Below are 15,795 nucleotides of genomic sequence, written 5' to 3' on the forward strand. Positions count from 1 at the left end.
TGGAATATTAGAGTAAGTCAAATGTTTCCATTAAGATAAGTGCTCTTTGCTAGAATTCTATGTACATTCAGAAGGGCCTGTGGCTTCCTCTTGCTCTTAAAAATTCATTAATGTCTCCTATGAATATATAATAGTGGGACTTGAATTAAACAAAACAGTTTAGTTGCGATGTAACTTGTCTGGGTAAATGATTTTCTGATGGTTCTTGGAGTACTCCAATTTTCCAAGAACTTAGCTTCATATGCACATTTTAGCTGGTGAGAACAGATTATTATTTAAAAATACTACTGTCACAGGGTAGATGTACTCTTATTGGAAAGGATTTCATTGTATTTCAGGACTAAACTAATTAGCAGAGGGAGTAAATATATATTTTTTTTTCCTGAAAACTGTCTGTTCTCTGTCCAGAATATAAATAAAACTATCTCTAGTTGCTTGCAAATATTTATTTATTTCCAGAAGTGTTTCATGTTGCCTTTGTTGTGTAGGCATATTCTTCAGTAAGCATTAACCTTAGTCCCTAGGGTAAGGTGGCTGGAAGGCTAACCTTAAAAATTTTTTTATAAGATTGTTGATTGTTTTTCCCCTTCCAGTAAAACACTATCTTAAATGCACCTCCAAAATATCTTTTCAAAATCTGAATTATTTAAGGCATATAAAATAAATGTGTTAAAGATTTAAAAGTTCATGTGTACAAAAGATGATAAAATGCCTTGTGGATTTAAGTGCCTTTCTTTTTGTTTCCTATCTTGCCTTCTGTCATTCTTTTTGGTATTTTAACCCATTTTTATTTGAATAATTACTCAAACTTGAGATACTTGTTCTAAAATGTCCCCAGAATTTTCTTATCTAAAATAACACAATAAACTTTCATTAAGCCATGATTAAAAAAAAGATTGCTATTCATTATTTTCAAATTTCAGACGACTTTTCAGGATTAAGTTTTCTTTAATCAATGTCTGAAAATCATAACTGTTCACCCTTTCTTGGTCTTTTAATATCAACTCTTTTTCTTTTAGAACTTAAGCTCTTTTAAGGAAAAAAAGTTTCTTTTTTCTTTTTCTTTTCTTTTCTTTTCTTTTTTTTAAATATGCACACCTTTCTGTTGCTACCAGATTTAAGATCTAAAAAAGACCGAAAAAAGAAGAAGAGAGTGACAAATATTATCTCATTTGACGAAGAGGAAGATGAGCAAAACTTTGGGGATGCTATAAAGGCTCTGGTCACAGGAGAAAGTTCAGAGGAGAATTCAGACATGTCTTCGGTTTTTGTGTTACCCTCATCTGAAAGCAATCTTGAAAAATTGAATGGGAATGAAAGTAACCATTTGTGGAAAAGCAATTCAGTGTTTATGAATGGAGAGTATGAATACCAGAAACTAGATGTGAAGAGCATTGATGATGAAGATATAGATGAAAATGAAGATGAGCTGTGTGGAAAAACATTAGGAAATAAAGGCACAGAAGGTGAAATTGGAGCTTCTGGAAAGTAAGTAATTTTAGTGAAGGAGCCAATAATAATTTTTCTCACGCTCTCTTATAACCCCTCCCCCCCATTTGTACTTTATGGGTACTGTCAAATTCATTTAGCTAACAGAAATCCTGGAACCATCTGGAGTAGTGGACTAGTGTGGTGGTGGTAGTTTGGTTCTAAGTTCCACTGAAAATCAGAATTTTGAGATTTCAAGTTGGATGTTAAAGCTAGGCCAATTCTGACTTACTTGAAGTTTTCTTAGTATGATATCAGCTAGATTTTGGCCTCACAATAAAACAGTGCCTCTTAAATAGAGGAAACCTGCTAATATCAGAGTATATAATTAAATAAGACAATCTCATAAAAACTTTAGATACTGATATTCCCTCTTCATCTCTGACTGAGATCCATTTGCAGAGCAGGGGGGAGGAGGAAAACACTGCTTTTCGTCTGCTTTGTGATAGTCTGTCCTGTGGATTTGTGATGTTTGAACCAAGAAACTAGCAGGCAGGGTGGATGGGTGCATTTTTTTGTTGTTGTTGTTGTTTTGGTTTTTAAGCAATGTGCCTGAAAGAAATGAAAATGTTGTGAAAATTAATGTTGACTATAAGAATACTTCTTAAAAAATTTTTTCTTTAACTCTAGGCCTCATGAAACCAGTGCTTGCAGTTCTCAAATATGCAGTTGGACTCCTCTACAGGTCCTGAATGATGACTCAGATGTTCTATTTCCTGTCAGTGCTGTTGGCTCTTACTCACAAATTGGTAGGTATTTTAATTTTACCTGATTTCAGAATTTCTAATGTGAGACAGTGGTAAGAAATATGAGATTGAAAGAATACAGGAGGTATCGCACAGCTGGGATTAGGTGGGGGGGATAAATAAAATTTATTCTGGACCTGGATTAAAGTTCTCCATTTGAGTAGCCTTGCACTTAGCTCATCTTTAAGGTATCCACTTGAAGAGGATTTATCAATGTCGGAGTAGAGCAGAATTTTGTATACAATTTGTGGATGCCACTAAGGTGGAAGAAGCTGCAAATGTGTTAGAGAATTTGAATTCAAATTAATCTTGGCAGATTGGAGACACTCTCAAATATTGGATGCAGTTCAGTACAAGTCATTATTTGTTTAAATACAAGATGAAGAATAATTGGCTAGAAAATACTTCTTCAGAAAAGGATATGGGAATTAGAGTGGGTCACAAGCTGGTAGTGAGTCAGCAATGCTGTGCTTCAGCAGTAAAAGCACACTTTGTACAGAGATGCCTAAATGAAACTGTCATTTGTAAGATTATGCTCATTTGGCTCTGAGGCCTCAGCTGCAGTACTGTATGCTGTTTTGGGTATGATGTGGATCAATTGGAGAAGTTATTGAAGAAAGCAATGGGAAGGATCAGAGGTAGGAAAACATCTGGATCTTACAGCTAAGATCTTACAAAAAAAAAAAAAAAAAAAAGCAAAAGGAACTGGTAGTGGTAGGTCTTGAGAAAGGCAGAAGTGGTACTAGCTTTCCTGTATCTAAAAAGCAGTTGTGGAACTTTCTTGTACGTTCATGTTAGATATAAGCTGCTGTTTTCTTCTTGTTAGGTAAAATATATGGATGGCATAGTTGCCCAAATCCCCAGGGTGTATGTTTGGTATAACAAGTTAACAGAGATTTAGTGTAGTGCAGATTTTAATGTACTAGGTTTGGCATCTGCCAGCTTTAGCTGAATACTGAAAGATATAATACTTTCTTCTAGAGTTTTTCAGTATCTGTATTGGTATTAAAAACAAAACATACCCACCAAAATCTGACTTTTGAAAAGGTTTGCTTAGCTCTTGAGATAGCATTAATTTGTTGTGTTTGGGGACATAAACTGGAAGACCCTGCTAAAACTCACTACTATTATTGTCCATTAAGTTGATGAAATCAAAGACATACGAGTTGGAGGAATAAAATTGGGAGTAGAATGTTGTTATTTTGCTGGTTGTTTATAAAGCCCTGCTTATATAAAACCTTAGATATATGTTCTTATTTCAGAGACCACTAAAAATATGTCTCAGCAGCATTCATATAACTTGTTTTAATGGTAAAAATATTTTCTCATTTTTCGGCGTACACTAAACATTCCAAGAGTTTCAATGGTCCGTTAATTGAAGAGCTGTGAAAAAATGCGGTTTACTTTTTAACATTCCATAATTAAGGTGATAAAAATAACATAACTCATATAATAATGTTATACTGCCCTCTGCCGTATTTTTGTATACTGTATATATTAAGAAGTGCCAGTATTTCAGAAAAATAGAAAGTAATTTTCATTTTTTTTCCCTTGTCCTTCCACATTATCCATTTCATAAAGGAGTAGATTTAGAAAGCATTAGGTAGTTTGTGGCAGAGTGCGTATGAACTTGTTCTGTTAAAGGAGTTTATACAGACACTGTTAGAAATAGACCATAGATTTATAAATATTGATGGACTATTCCAGATTGAAAACTTGGAAGATAAGCACATGTTACTGTTTGTATTGGGGGAAAAAAATTGAGAGCATGCAGTTGAATTAGGGAACTAGTAGCCACTTAAATGTCATAATACCAGCATGGAATCAGGAGTAATCAGTCAATATCTGAAATCAAAAGTCAGAGACCAAGTTAAGATTTCATACTGGAAACAGATTACCAGAGCAGCCAACAATAAGCGTCACAGGGACTTACTTCTGTTAATGAGATGGTAGAGAGTCTTTGTTCATTGTATGTGACCATTTTTCTGGTTTTAACAAGGCCTGCTGATAACTTCAGTGGTTTTTCTCCAGTTCTTGTGTTACAGAGATAAAAAGTAAGAGAAAAGAAGAGAAAAAGAATAATAATGCACTATTTATATATTTCATGCAGTCAGCAGTTTGTATCTCAAACGCCATTGACTCTTCCAAACTGAAGAGTCTTAGCCTCCTTGTTCCTTTCTTGTCTGAAAGCTCTCTCTGTTCTGTTAGTTCTAGTTGCCCTTCACTGTATTTCTTCTAGTTCTACTGAATAACTTCTGAGACTGGAGTATATAATGCTGGAGTACCAAGTAGACTTATACAGTAGCATCATGGATCTGTTGGTCTCCAGGTAGTTTTTGGTAGAACTCTAATTATCCGGTCTGCTACAAGTGACCTTTCATTCATTCATGAAAGTTTACCTATGTAGATTTTTATGTGCTTCAGTTCTTAAACTATTTCCAGCAGGATGTCTTGACTAATTGCCAGCCTGACTAATTACTGCTGCAGATAGTATTTTAAGTGCAGCCCGAACAGTAAAGAGGACATTCTAGTTAAGTGATGCTTTGGGGTAGAGGGATAGTGTAGTGGTTATTACATGTGCTTTACATGCTGAAGGTCCTGGGTTCAAGCCCCAGTGAACCAGCACCAGGAAATCTGTGGGAGGCTGGATCTCCAGAGGTCCCTTCCAATCTTACTGATTCTGTGAAGTGTGAGTGAAATATGAATCAAAATAGGCAGAACTTGGAGTAGACTGTATCTGAATCAACTCGTTGAGTTACCAGATGAGAATGACTTTTCATATGCACTTAAAAGAGAACATTGCAAAGGTAAAATGGTTAGTAGCATTCTCAGTACAGTACCTTTCTATGATGGGCTCACGTGCTTATACATTCAGAGCACTCTAACTTAGCCATTTGCTCCTCAACTGCAGAGTTTTGTGCATCAGTTCTGTGCAGTTCACAGTTCAATGATGTTCAGTGATATTTTCATATACTGTCAGGAATATTGCCTTCTACTCTGTTATTATTGTAGCTGGTGTAATATTGCTTCGTCTCAGACCTGTTTTGTAGACAGAGCTTGGGTACAAGAGAGAACAAATTTCAGGCCCATTTTGATTTGCTATATTCAACTCTTTCTGTCCTCTTCTCTTGTGGTAGCCTCTTTGTCCAGTGTGCAACCCAGAACACCATGGTATTGTGCTGGTGAAAGGAATAGTCTTCAACACTGTTTACAAACAACAACACTGATTCTGTTATCTGATTTCCTGATTTCAACTTTCCATGCTGTCTCTGGGCCCTTCTGAACAATCCTGTGCTGATGGAGATCAGTGTGCAGGCAGTTTTCACTAATAACCTTCATGAAACCCAAATGGCAATAGTGACCAATAGGGACAATGAATACACACAGGTATGGTTGCCCTCTCCCTGGACATAATCAGAATTTAATGAGGTTGAAAGCCTTAAGCACCTGTGTGCTTGACTTTGGAAGATACACTTTTGCTGTATGAACAATAGAGAATGTGGGATAGCTTTTTCAGAAAGCAGTTCAACCCAATAACTGAAAAGTTGATCATTAATATGACACTGCTGTTGCTAAAACATACTTRATGTGCTCTTCTCAAGTATATAATTTAACCTATTTTTTTGGTTTATACAGATAAATGACAAGACATATACATTAGAAATACAACCTTGTATATAGTGAACTATGCCAGTATGAGCATTTTCAGTTCTAGTCTGTTGTAATGCTTCAGAGAAGTGTCAGGACATATCATATCTGCATGTACCTGTAGATGAGAAAGCTTGAGTAAAAATTCAGTTGCCTGAAAGAAAAATGTAATATGCAGATAGGAGTTGAGCTTCAGTAAACTCTACAGTTTGCAAAACAAGCTTTCCCCTGCATGATCATCCTTACATGACTCTAATTTCCATCAACTTTTTCTTACAGATTTCCTGCTGTTTGAATTTTGTGCTACTGTAGCACATGCTTTTAGGATTGCTTATAGTAACTTTAGGTCTTGCATAATTACATGCAGAAAACATCAGTAAAGTGTGTTTAAATTTTTTTTTTTTTTATGCAGTTGCAGAAGGATTTTTGTTCGTTTCCTTTCACCTGAGCTGCTATCATGACAGGCCCTGTAGTGTGTATGTTTTGCTCCTGTGGGCTGTAGATCTGTATATAGGTTCATATTATGCATGATTTTTTTTGAAAAGTGTCTCATAATCTAGCTGATTCCTTATATTTGGTACACAGGTGTAACAGCCAGGAAAAGTCATCATGCTTTACTGGGAATACATAAGGAACTAGTGCTTTTGCAAGGGTTCAGCTGGGGACTAACTACAAATTCTCTCCCTGCAAGCAGCAAATAGATTTGTAATGAGTTACAAGTGTCATGTTTTTATTAAACTCCTGGGGTTTGCAAAAAGAACTTCAATAAGAGGTCTCTTCACAGCTATGCAAAGTTGTTATCAGTATAAAATATCAGTATGTAAACTCAGTTTTGGAGAAAGAATCCAAAATGTTTAAAAGTGATAGTAAAGATTAGTTGCAGATTAACTAACTATCTTGCTTCTGCTTTTCTTTTGGATTTTCTTTTAAAATACTGTTAACTTAAAAAAAAAAAAAAAAAAAACTTGTGTATTCTACTTTAGATAACTTGGAGAATGGAGAGGGACATGAAAACGTTCTTGCAGTAGGACTAGTTCAGAGAAGATCTAATCTTCCTTACAGGTACATGTCAAATTGGTTTTCTTAAAAGGGAAAAAGGAAAAAAAAAACAAAAAACAAAAAACAAAGAAACCCTTCACCCTAGAGCTACTAGCTTGTTATTGTTATCTATCACATACACAACACTTACTCTCAGTACGGGGAAAAAAAAGCTGTTAATCAGGCTGATCTTGTAAGTGTTTGAAAAGACAAATACAAAGCTAGCACTTCCCTTATATAGTTTTCTTGTATATTGAACTTTTCCTAATTACCTTAATGGAGTTGAGTAGTTATGTCAAATAATATGCAGATATATCCTCTAGGTTTTGAAAATAGATTTTATGTTGTTTTTTTTATCATCCCCCCCCCCATGGCTTGTTGGTTTGGATCTTTATGTATATATATCGTTAGATCAGATTCACAACAAATACATTAAAGGGTAATTAAATTTAAGTTGGTTGCATATGTTTGTTTTCAATGTATAACTACATGTTTTGAATAGTTACTGACACTTCTGTTCTAGTTTCTGCAATCCTTGTTTAAACCTTTGGATTCAGGATTTTTTTTTTTCCATTAACTGATAATATTTTTTCCCCGTTAACTAGAATGGAAGTCAGTCCTCCTGCCCAAGTGAACAATTTAAGCAGTATGTTGCCTTCAGCCACTGTGCCAGAATCCATGACAATTAGTAAGTACATTCTTGATGTGTTTAGATTGATGGAGTATACCTCTAAAAATTAGCTTTTCAAGCTTTTCAACTTTTAGTTTCTGTTTTYGTATCAATAAGATCTGTTTGGACAAGCATATAACATTTCATTTCTGATATGTGGCTACTATTAGAAATGACTGTTCTAAAATATTTTAGATTTAGCAGCTCTCAGGTTATAGACATTAGCCTTTTTTTCCACAGAACTGCTAGAAATACCCTTATGCTAGATGTGGCTCTAGCAGTTAAATGAACAGTAATGATTTAATTTGATTAACATCTTCAAGTCTGTGCAAGCTGTGAAAATGCTAATGGTAGGTTTTGGTGTGATCCTAATTATTTTTCCTACTTTCTTAATACCTAGGAAGAAAAAAACACCAAACACCAACACATTCTGTGTACACTACATCTGTGCTTCTAATATGGGGAAAAAGCATTGCAAACATAAATGTGGGCTTTCATAAAGAAAACCCTTAGTTAGGGGTAAGGTGGAGGACAGTTTTATGTTTAATAGTATTAAGAATGGAGTTGGAATAGATAAAATAGCTTTTGTTGTGGGAAGGAGATTAGCGGAGGTACGGGCAGTATATTTGTCTCATTTTTAATCCTTTATCTTCACACAAATGTGCAGGATGACCAGCTATAATGTAAGCCAGTATGCTTTTATTTGCCTGATTCTACATAAAGTTTGATAACTGAGCTGGTAGATATGGCTTTAGTCTGAAAGCTCTGGGGTGATGGTGGTGGTGTGTTGTGTGTGTGAGGTGACTTTCTTTGTGTTTACTTTTTGTGTATGTATCAATAAATTCTAAATGATAACGTTTAGGAAGAGAGAAATGATACAGCCAAAGTTCATTTGTAAAATTTATAAAATGATCCAAATGAATGAACAGGATGGTATTTTAGTCTCATGGTTCATTGGTGAGGTTATGAGATACCCTATGACTTCTAGTCTTATTAGTAAATTAATTATTACGCTGCCATGCATCGTTGAATTGTATCAGCATTTTTGTATGTTAAAGGAGGTAGAAAGCACCAAGCATTTTATTGGATTCTGTTTCATCACTGACATTGCTCTACTGAATGAACTTTACAAAGGTGAAAAACACTTTTTTACAAAGTCCTCAAGCTTGAGACATTTTAAAATAAGTGACAAAGATGTAGATACAGTTACTGTTGATAGCTGTGATTTTTTTGGTCACTGTGTATTCTCTGTTCATGTTATTGCTATAATATGTTATATTTAAGTTTTATTTTTTCAGTAGGAAATTTGCTGACTTTGCTCAAACTCTTTTGGCAGTGCTCGGTTTCATGGAAGTACTAGGTACCAGCAGGGGCCGCAATTGGTCTTTTTCAGTTGCTCAGATAGTGCGTATGTGTAGTTAAAGCGGCTGTTAAATAGAAAGTAAATCTTTAGATTTTTCAGTGCTTGATGCTCAGTAATTTCCAAGTGAAACAAAATCCACGATCAACAGAAGCATACACAGTGTCATTAGTTTCCCATTCCAGTCCAGATATTTGCAGTGGGCAGGGTGAAGGGGATGAAGCATCTCAAAATAATCTATGAAGCCAGTGGAGCTATTAGTAAAATATTTTAATTGTCATTGCATTCAAAATTGCTTGATTATGGTTTATATGTTACTACTTTTATAACAGATGATGTAAGAAACGTTCAATAAAAATGTTTTTGAGGGATTGTTATTGGTCTCCATACAGAGAGAATTCAGTGCTATGACAAAACCAGACACTGAAGCTCCTTTTCTCTGTTGCAATTAGTGGAAGAATTATTAAATGGTGAGGCTTATAGCTTGGTTGCATAGCAACTAATTTTAAAACATCAGGCAAGAAAAATGGAATGGAATAGTGCAGTGATAAAAGCTGTGAGGTCTCTAGTGATTATGGATTTCTCTGCATCTTGTTTCAGAGGATAAAGCTTGAAATGAATTTTTTGAACCTATTCTTTTACTGCTTTCTTTTCAATTTGATAGTATAATGTTAATATTTTCTCTGTCCTTTTGACATGCGGGCTTAAAAATTATGTGCTGACAACCCCTTTCATGTAAATTTCTACCATCTGGAATAGTTTTCCTGARTTTGTCCCTTGCATCTGTAAAGTTAAGTTAACTTAGCAGATACAACTTAACAAAACAAAAGATAATACCACCCTATAGCACTCTAGCGAAATCCTAATCCGTAGGGTTAATTTCTCTCTGTATGTTACATGTTGATTGAAAGCTTGCATAACTTTTTAAAACAGTTATGTCTGATAACCAATTTAATAAAAGATTGTTTGTCACAAGTTTTATTTTTGTATTCCTGTTCCATCACATTGTCCTTTAGTTTTTAAAGAAATGTATTTATCTTGTCATACTTGAATCACAAATATCATGTCTGCTCCAGTTACTGTCATTGGAATATTATATTTTCAGCCTTGGTTTACACCCAGAAAAGTTTTCGTTTCAGCACATCTCCCCATTTTCTTTTTGTTCTAGAAAAATGTGGCAATAAATTCCAGAACTTTAATTCCAGAAGGACATTTCTTGTGTTTTCTTTGCAAGGTTCTTTGATTATAGTTCCCAAATATTTACAAAAAATAGCACTTAGTTTTTCTGGTATATTTTTCCTTAGTTTTAAAATTTGTGCTTAACCACAAAGGTTAGCAAAGGTTGGAGCATTATACATTATTCGTTCCATAATCTTTCATATATTCTAGGGAAAGCCTTCAATTTTTCATGATCATTGAAAAATCTTACACAATAATGAAAATATAGCACTATATTTTTATCCTGACTGTGTAAGAAAACAACATGTATGTGTTCTCTTTCTGTCATCTTCTAATTAGCTTTTGATCTGTTGTGTAACTTGGTTGCCAAGTTCTTGTGACTTCCCTGAAAGTACAGCTGAGGAAAGAGGAGGTATTAATTTTGACACTGAGAGAAATGCTGCAATTCATTTTATGATTTTTTTTCTTTTGTCAAGACTGTTCTATACAGTAGAAGGCCGATAGCATATTGTTCTCTACTAAAATCCGTCCTGTTAAGAGTTGCATGATAGGATAGTATTTACACAATATTGGAACACTAAGGCCTTAATAGCCGATCTTCATTCAGGTGGCTTTGGGAGCATGTCCTTGAAGGTCAGGCTTTTGGCATGGATGCAGCTAATCTGTTGGATATTTTATATGTCTCAGAAAATATGTGTGTAAAACTGCACTCAGGGGGAAGTCTGATAGACTGCTGCTCTACTCTACCCTGATATTCCATTTGCAGGATTACAGAGAAGAGCTGCATGATTTTTTGTATACAGGGAGATGATTTGACTTGCAGCTCATTCTTCATAACAGATGACTGCAAATCGTACTATACAGTCTTTGGCTAAACTATGCAAGAATTGTGAAACTTCCGACTGTTTTGGAGAGTGTTATCAAATCGACATTTTGGTCTTGACGTTTGTATCATGGCACATCTTTTTTTTTTCTATTTCATATTCTGAATGAGATTGTATAAAAGCTGTTCAGAAGCAAATGGTTTCAGGGTTCTGCTTGTGAATTGCGCAAGTGAATTGTGTGCAAGTGAATTAAAAACATTTTAAAGCAGATACCTCTATTAGCTTTACTATTCGTTAGATACTGTAGATTAATTTCAACAACGGAAGCCAATTGTTAGTGTTTTAAAAAGTGAGATTTAATCTGAAAAATTTAATGAGTTAATGAGTTCTTTGAGTTTTATGTTATCGTTTTATCGGAAGATAAACACGATGAAATGTTACCAGAAGAAAGACCTGGTTGGGAATGATTGATCTGTACATGGAAGTCCCTTCCTTAAGGAGTTGTTGCGGAAATTTCTGTTGTGAAATCTTAAATGTTTTAGAATCCTACTATCTGTCTGTATGAAGTTCTGATTATTACTTAAATTTTGAGATGAAACTGATATAAAACCTTACTACTTAATAATAGCAGTGTATCTCTTACTGTTTCTCTTTTTTTGCATGGTAATTTTATTTTAATTTTATTTACCACAAATGGTTGACTCCTCTATATTTACTGTAGATAGGAGAGTTGAAGAAATGTTGATAATATTTTTTTGAGTAACTGACAGAGTACTGTCCCTTAATATTCATTACTTGAGAGAGAGATAAGTTATGTATAGCAATGAATGAGTATTGGTACTGGAATAAGYACAGGCTCTACAGGCTTCTTGGAACCCTTGGTTCTTAGCCTTTGTTAGTTAATCATAGAACCACTGAATCAGTAAGGTTGGAAGGGAGCTCTGGACATCATCTAGTCCAACCTCCCTGCTCAGCAGGGTCACCAGTGTAATCTGTGTTGTAAATGTAAATAAAAAAGACTTTTTTGTCTTTTCTTCCAAAATATTTTTTTCTTCTCTTTTTGTGCAATCCATGGTCTTTAACGGAAAATTGCTTTCATGCTCTGCTTGTGTGTGWGTTAGAGAGGGAAGTGAGAGAGATGATTTCAACCATCTCTTCATGCAGAAGATTGAGTGGAATAAGGGAAAGAAGATTAAGTTATTAGGCAAGTTAAGGTTACAATTTGAGTAGACTGGTACAATTGGAAAACTGGAGACAATTTACAATAGCTAAACTGTCAATTAAATGGTAATAAAACAGTACATGTTTAAACAGACTGAGTGTGCCTACAGTCAATTATTGTAGAGCAGTCACTTCAGTGGAAGTGCAGAGCCAGACTGACAGTAACTTGTTTGTGTAGCAATGGCTTTAATTTATTTAGAGTCAGAGAAATAATAGTAACTCACTCTGATTGCAGCATTATCGTATTTTAGTGACGCTCTTGAAATATTCAAAATGCCATTGGCCTGATGCTTTCTTGAGGAGGATTCTGAATTCCTCTGTATAGTTCACAGAATCACAGAATGGTTGAGGTTGGAAGGGACCCTTGGAGATCATCTAGTCCCCCCCCCCTGCTCCAGTAGGGTCACCTAGAGCAGGTGGCCCAGGATTGTGTCAAGATGGCTTTTGCGTATCTCCCGGGGTGGAGACAACACAACCTCTCTGGGCAACCTGTTCCAGTGCTCAGTCACCCTCACACTAGGGAAGCTTTTTCTTATGTTCAGATGGACCTTCTTGTGTTTCAGGTAGAGCTCGTTACTTCTTGTCCTGTCACTGGGCACCACTGAAAAGAGTCTACCCCATCCTATTTACGCCCTCTCTTCAAATATTTAAACACATTGATAAGATTCCCCCTCAATCTTTTCTTCTCCAGGCTGATAGTTAAAGATCTTTAATGTATTATAGAGTGCTATTGTACTGAAAGCTTATTAAGTATATTTTTTGTCTGTTGTACACTTGTACAAAGTTTGAATGATTCTTCAATTATTATATTTTCCTCACTCCTTGAGCATATTTTTATTTCACAAATAGGGTGGCAGACCTGTTTTAGTTTAGTTTATTTTTATTTTTTATTATTTTTTTTCACAGATAGGGTGGCTGTTGTCACAACACAAAGTATTACTTCTTTGAGGACTGTTAGAATCCACCAGTTTTCCACTGTGAGGTGGAGCAGGGCAGCTTCTTTCTAAGCAGCCCACAAAGTGGCAGTGTCTTATCATGATGAAAAGACTACTAATGGTGTGTTTAGTTTCATAAATACCAAGTTTGAGATTTAATAGCTGATTATAATACTTAAGTCTCAGAATGTATGGTGTGTGCCCTCCCCACTCCCCAAATAAATACTGGTAAATAGAAGCTATCATAAAATATCTTTTGAAAAATAGCCATCAAAATAGTTGAGCAAAGCATATTTTGTCATAAGGAATCTTTCAGTTTTAGCTGTTTTTTTTTTTTTTTTTTTTTTAAAAAAAAACAATTGCTACTTAAATTGCAGTGGTTACCTGGTCACTCTAATGCAATTTTAATCCTATTTTTACCAAGAAGGTGCTTCTGCCCATTTTTCCTTACCTTTAATGATTAAAAAAGTGTTCTATTCCGCCCTAATGGCGTTCTGTTATATGCCTTGTGTATGAGTAGCAGTGTTTTTCTTAAAAGTAGCCTAGCAGAAAAAAAATTAATTTTGAAGTTGATCAGTTCCTGCTAAAACACTTTGTATGCTTGTGTAAACCCTTGTGTCAGCACAAGGCAGATAGTAGAACTAATTGGTGAGACAGGCTGGAATATCCCTTTGTGGAGAGCCTCAGTAAGATGGATTGAAGTAGCCACATAATTGCAGCTTTGATTATGAATATGATTCATATTATGAGAAGGAATTCCAGAGAATTTGGAGGTATTTTAAAGTTAGTATTTAATACACTCAAACTTACCTTCTGGCTTTCCTACAGTATTTGGAGTCTTTCTTTTGTATTGCTTTATGGAGAACCTTGCAAAGATGCTCAGTTGCTGTACAAGAATAATTATTCTTTCTGTGTTGAATTAATGGCGTGCAAAATCCCTCTAATGACCTGCTGAAGTGTTTCTTGCTAACGTCTGTTAGTTCTCATGTGGTTAATGTGGAATGAGTTGAAAAATAATTATCTACTTTCTCCATGACCAAAGAATCAGAAATAGTTCAAAAAAAATCTTTAACAAAGGCAAATAGGATTGGCTGATTTGAAGTGACATGAGAACCCTTCAGAACAAGAGGCTTTTAAAAGCCTGCCTAAATGATAGATTTAGTTACTGACAGTTACATGTCTCCTTTTATTGTCTTGAATATTCTTGTTTAGTTAAACTACAGAAATCTTTGTCTTTAAGATGTTAGACTGAGCAAGAAAAGAAATTCCATGAAAATGCAATGTCTTCGTCTGTACTCCTATCTCACTGTAATAGTTGAATTTGCTGTGTCAGAATTTATAGTTAGGAGGAGGAGCAAGTTGAAGAAGGTAATTGAATTAGTGTATTTCATTAACATAATGAAAAGATGCTTTATACCCTAAGATATACGATGGGACTGATTAAAAAAAAAACCAAAACAATAATAATAAAAAAAAAGCAGCTGCAATCACAGACAAACTTGTCAGTATTTATATTAAAGCTGGATGTAAACAATTTGATTTGATCAGTACTACTTATACCATTGTTGTACCATGAGATAAATATCACTGTTGAAACATTGCTTAAATTAGTGACATTATGAGCATTTTAGGTGCTTAGCTGAACAGGAAGTGATGTTTGCTTCATTTTAAATGTGTTGCTAAATTAGTGTCACTGTGTACATGACTGTTAGATCTGAAACAAGCAAAAATGTTCACAGAAGCGCTTTTTATTTTATTTTATTTTATTTTATTTTATTTTTTTGTTCCTTCTCTTTAGATGAACTTCGACAGGCTATCGTGGCCATGATGAATAGAAAGGATGAACTGGAAGAACAGAATAGGTAACTTTGTTATTGAGAGGCACTGTATAATTTGAACAATCTGTTAACTTCTGTAATACAAGCTCTCCTCTGTGAAAAGCTATGATCATGATCTTTCTGATGTCCATATTATTTTCCTGTGAAAGGTAAGCTTAACATTTCAATATTCATCTGTAGATACTGATGAGAAATGTTTGCAAGTCACTTCTAGTTTTGTGTTTAAATCACATGTAGCCATTTGTCCTTGGGATCTTCTGCCAGTCATTGTTTTTCAAAACAAAATGTGTTTTTAAAACTTTTTAGCCAAAAGAGTCTTAAGACAGTTTTCCAAACGAATACAAGTTTGTCTTTATGCAAATGTTCAAAAGGTTTCCTATTTTTCTATTCTGGTGCAGAAATGGTGTAGGTACGCTAAAAATCAGCTTGACATGTCACACTGAAAGTGACTGTCATTTGTGAATGCTTTTATGTTCATTTGGGGCAACATAGGGGTGTATACAGTCACTTAAAATCCTAACAAATCTGCTTAGTATTTATTTAGTCTATTTGGGGCACGTGTTCAGAAGCATGAAAACATAAATCTGTTTAAGACATATACTAACCTCATACTAATAGGACTTTCTAATATTTTACTTTTTTCATGGAGTTTTTCATTTTTGAATTTTTTTTTTAATGTTGATACTATCAACTGATCCTATTTTCCTACCTCTTACCTTCCAGCTCGCATAATTGTAAGTTACAACGCCATTCAGCTGCTTTTTTGATTGACAGAAAAAGTTGCTTTGGGTATTACTGTTACATGTCATGCTGACCCTTGCTAACTCATCAAAGGTTCTATACRGAGA

The 15,795-nt window shown here is 34.8% G+C and overlaps 1 protein-coding gene across 4 annotated transcripts in view; it reads left to right on the forward strand.

The window, feature by feature from the left end:
* Window positions 1-15,795, forward strand: part of SNX29 (sorting nexin 29) — a 138,017-nt gene that overhangs the window by 18,417 nt on the left and 103,805 nt on the right. For all 4 annotated transcript variants that reach the window (XM_085302838.1, XM_085302830.1, XM_085302822.1 and 1 more), the window contains 5 exons: window positions 1,116-1,488; window positions 2,119-2,237; window positions 6,866-6,944; window positions 7,526-7,608; window positions 14,908-14,971. In XM_085302838.1, coding sequence (XP_085158964.1) covers window positions 1,116-1,488; window positions 2,119-2,237; window positions 6,866-6,944; window positions 7,526-7,608; window positions 14,908-14,971 — 718 coding nt within the window. The remainder of the gene's footprint in view (window positions 1-1,115; window positions 1,489-2,118; window positions 2,238-6,865; window positions 6,945-7,525; window positions 7,609-14,907; window positions 14,972-15,795) is intronic.

This window comes from Rhea americana, unplaced genomic scaffold (assembly GCF_003343005.1).
Source record: "Rhea americana isolate MKP2758 unplaced genomic scaffold, rheAme1 scaffold_10, whole genome shotgun sequence".
Taxonomy (NCBI): Eukaryota; Metazoa; Chordata; class Aves; order Rheiformes; family Rheidae; genus Rhea; species Rhea americana.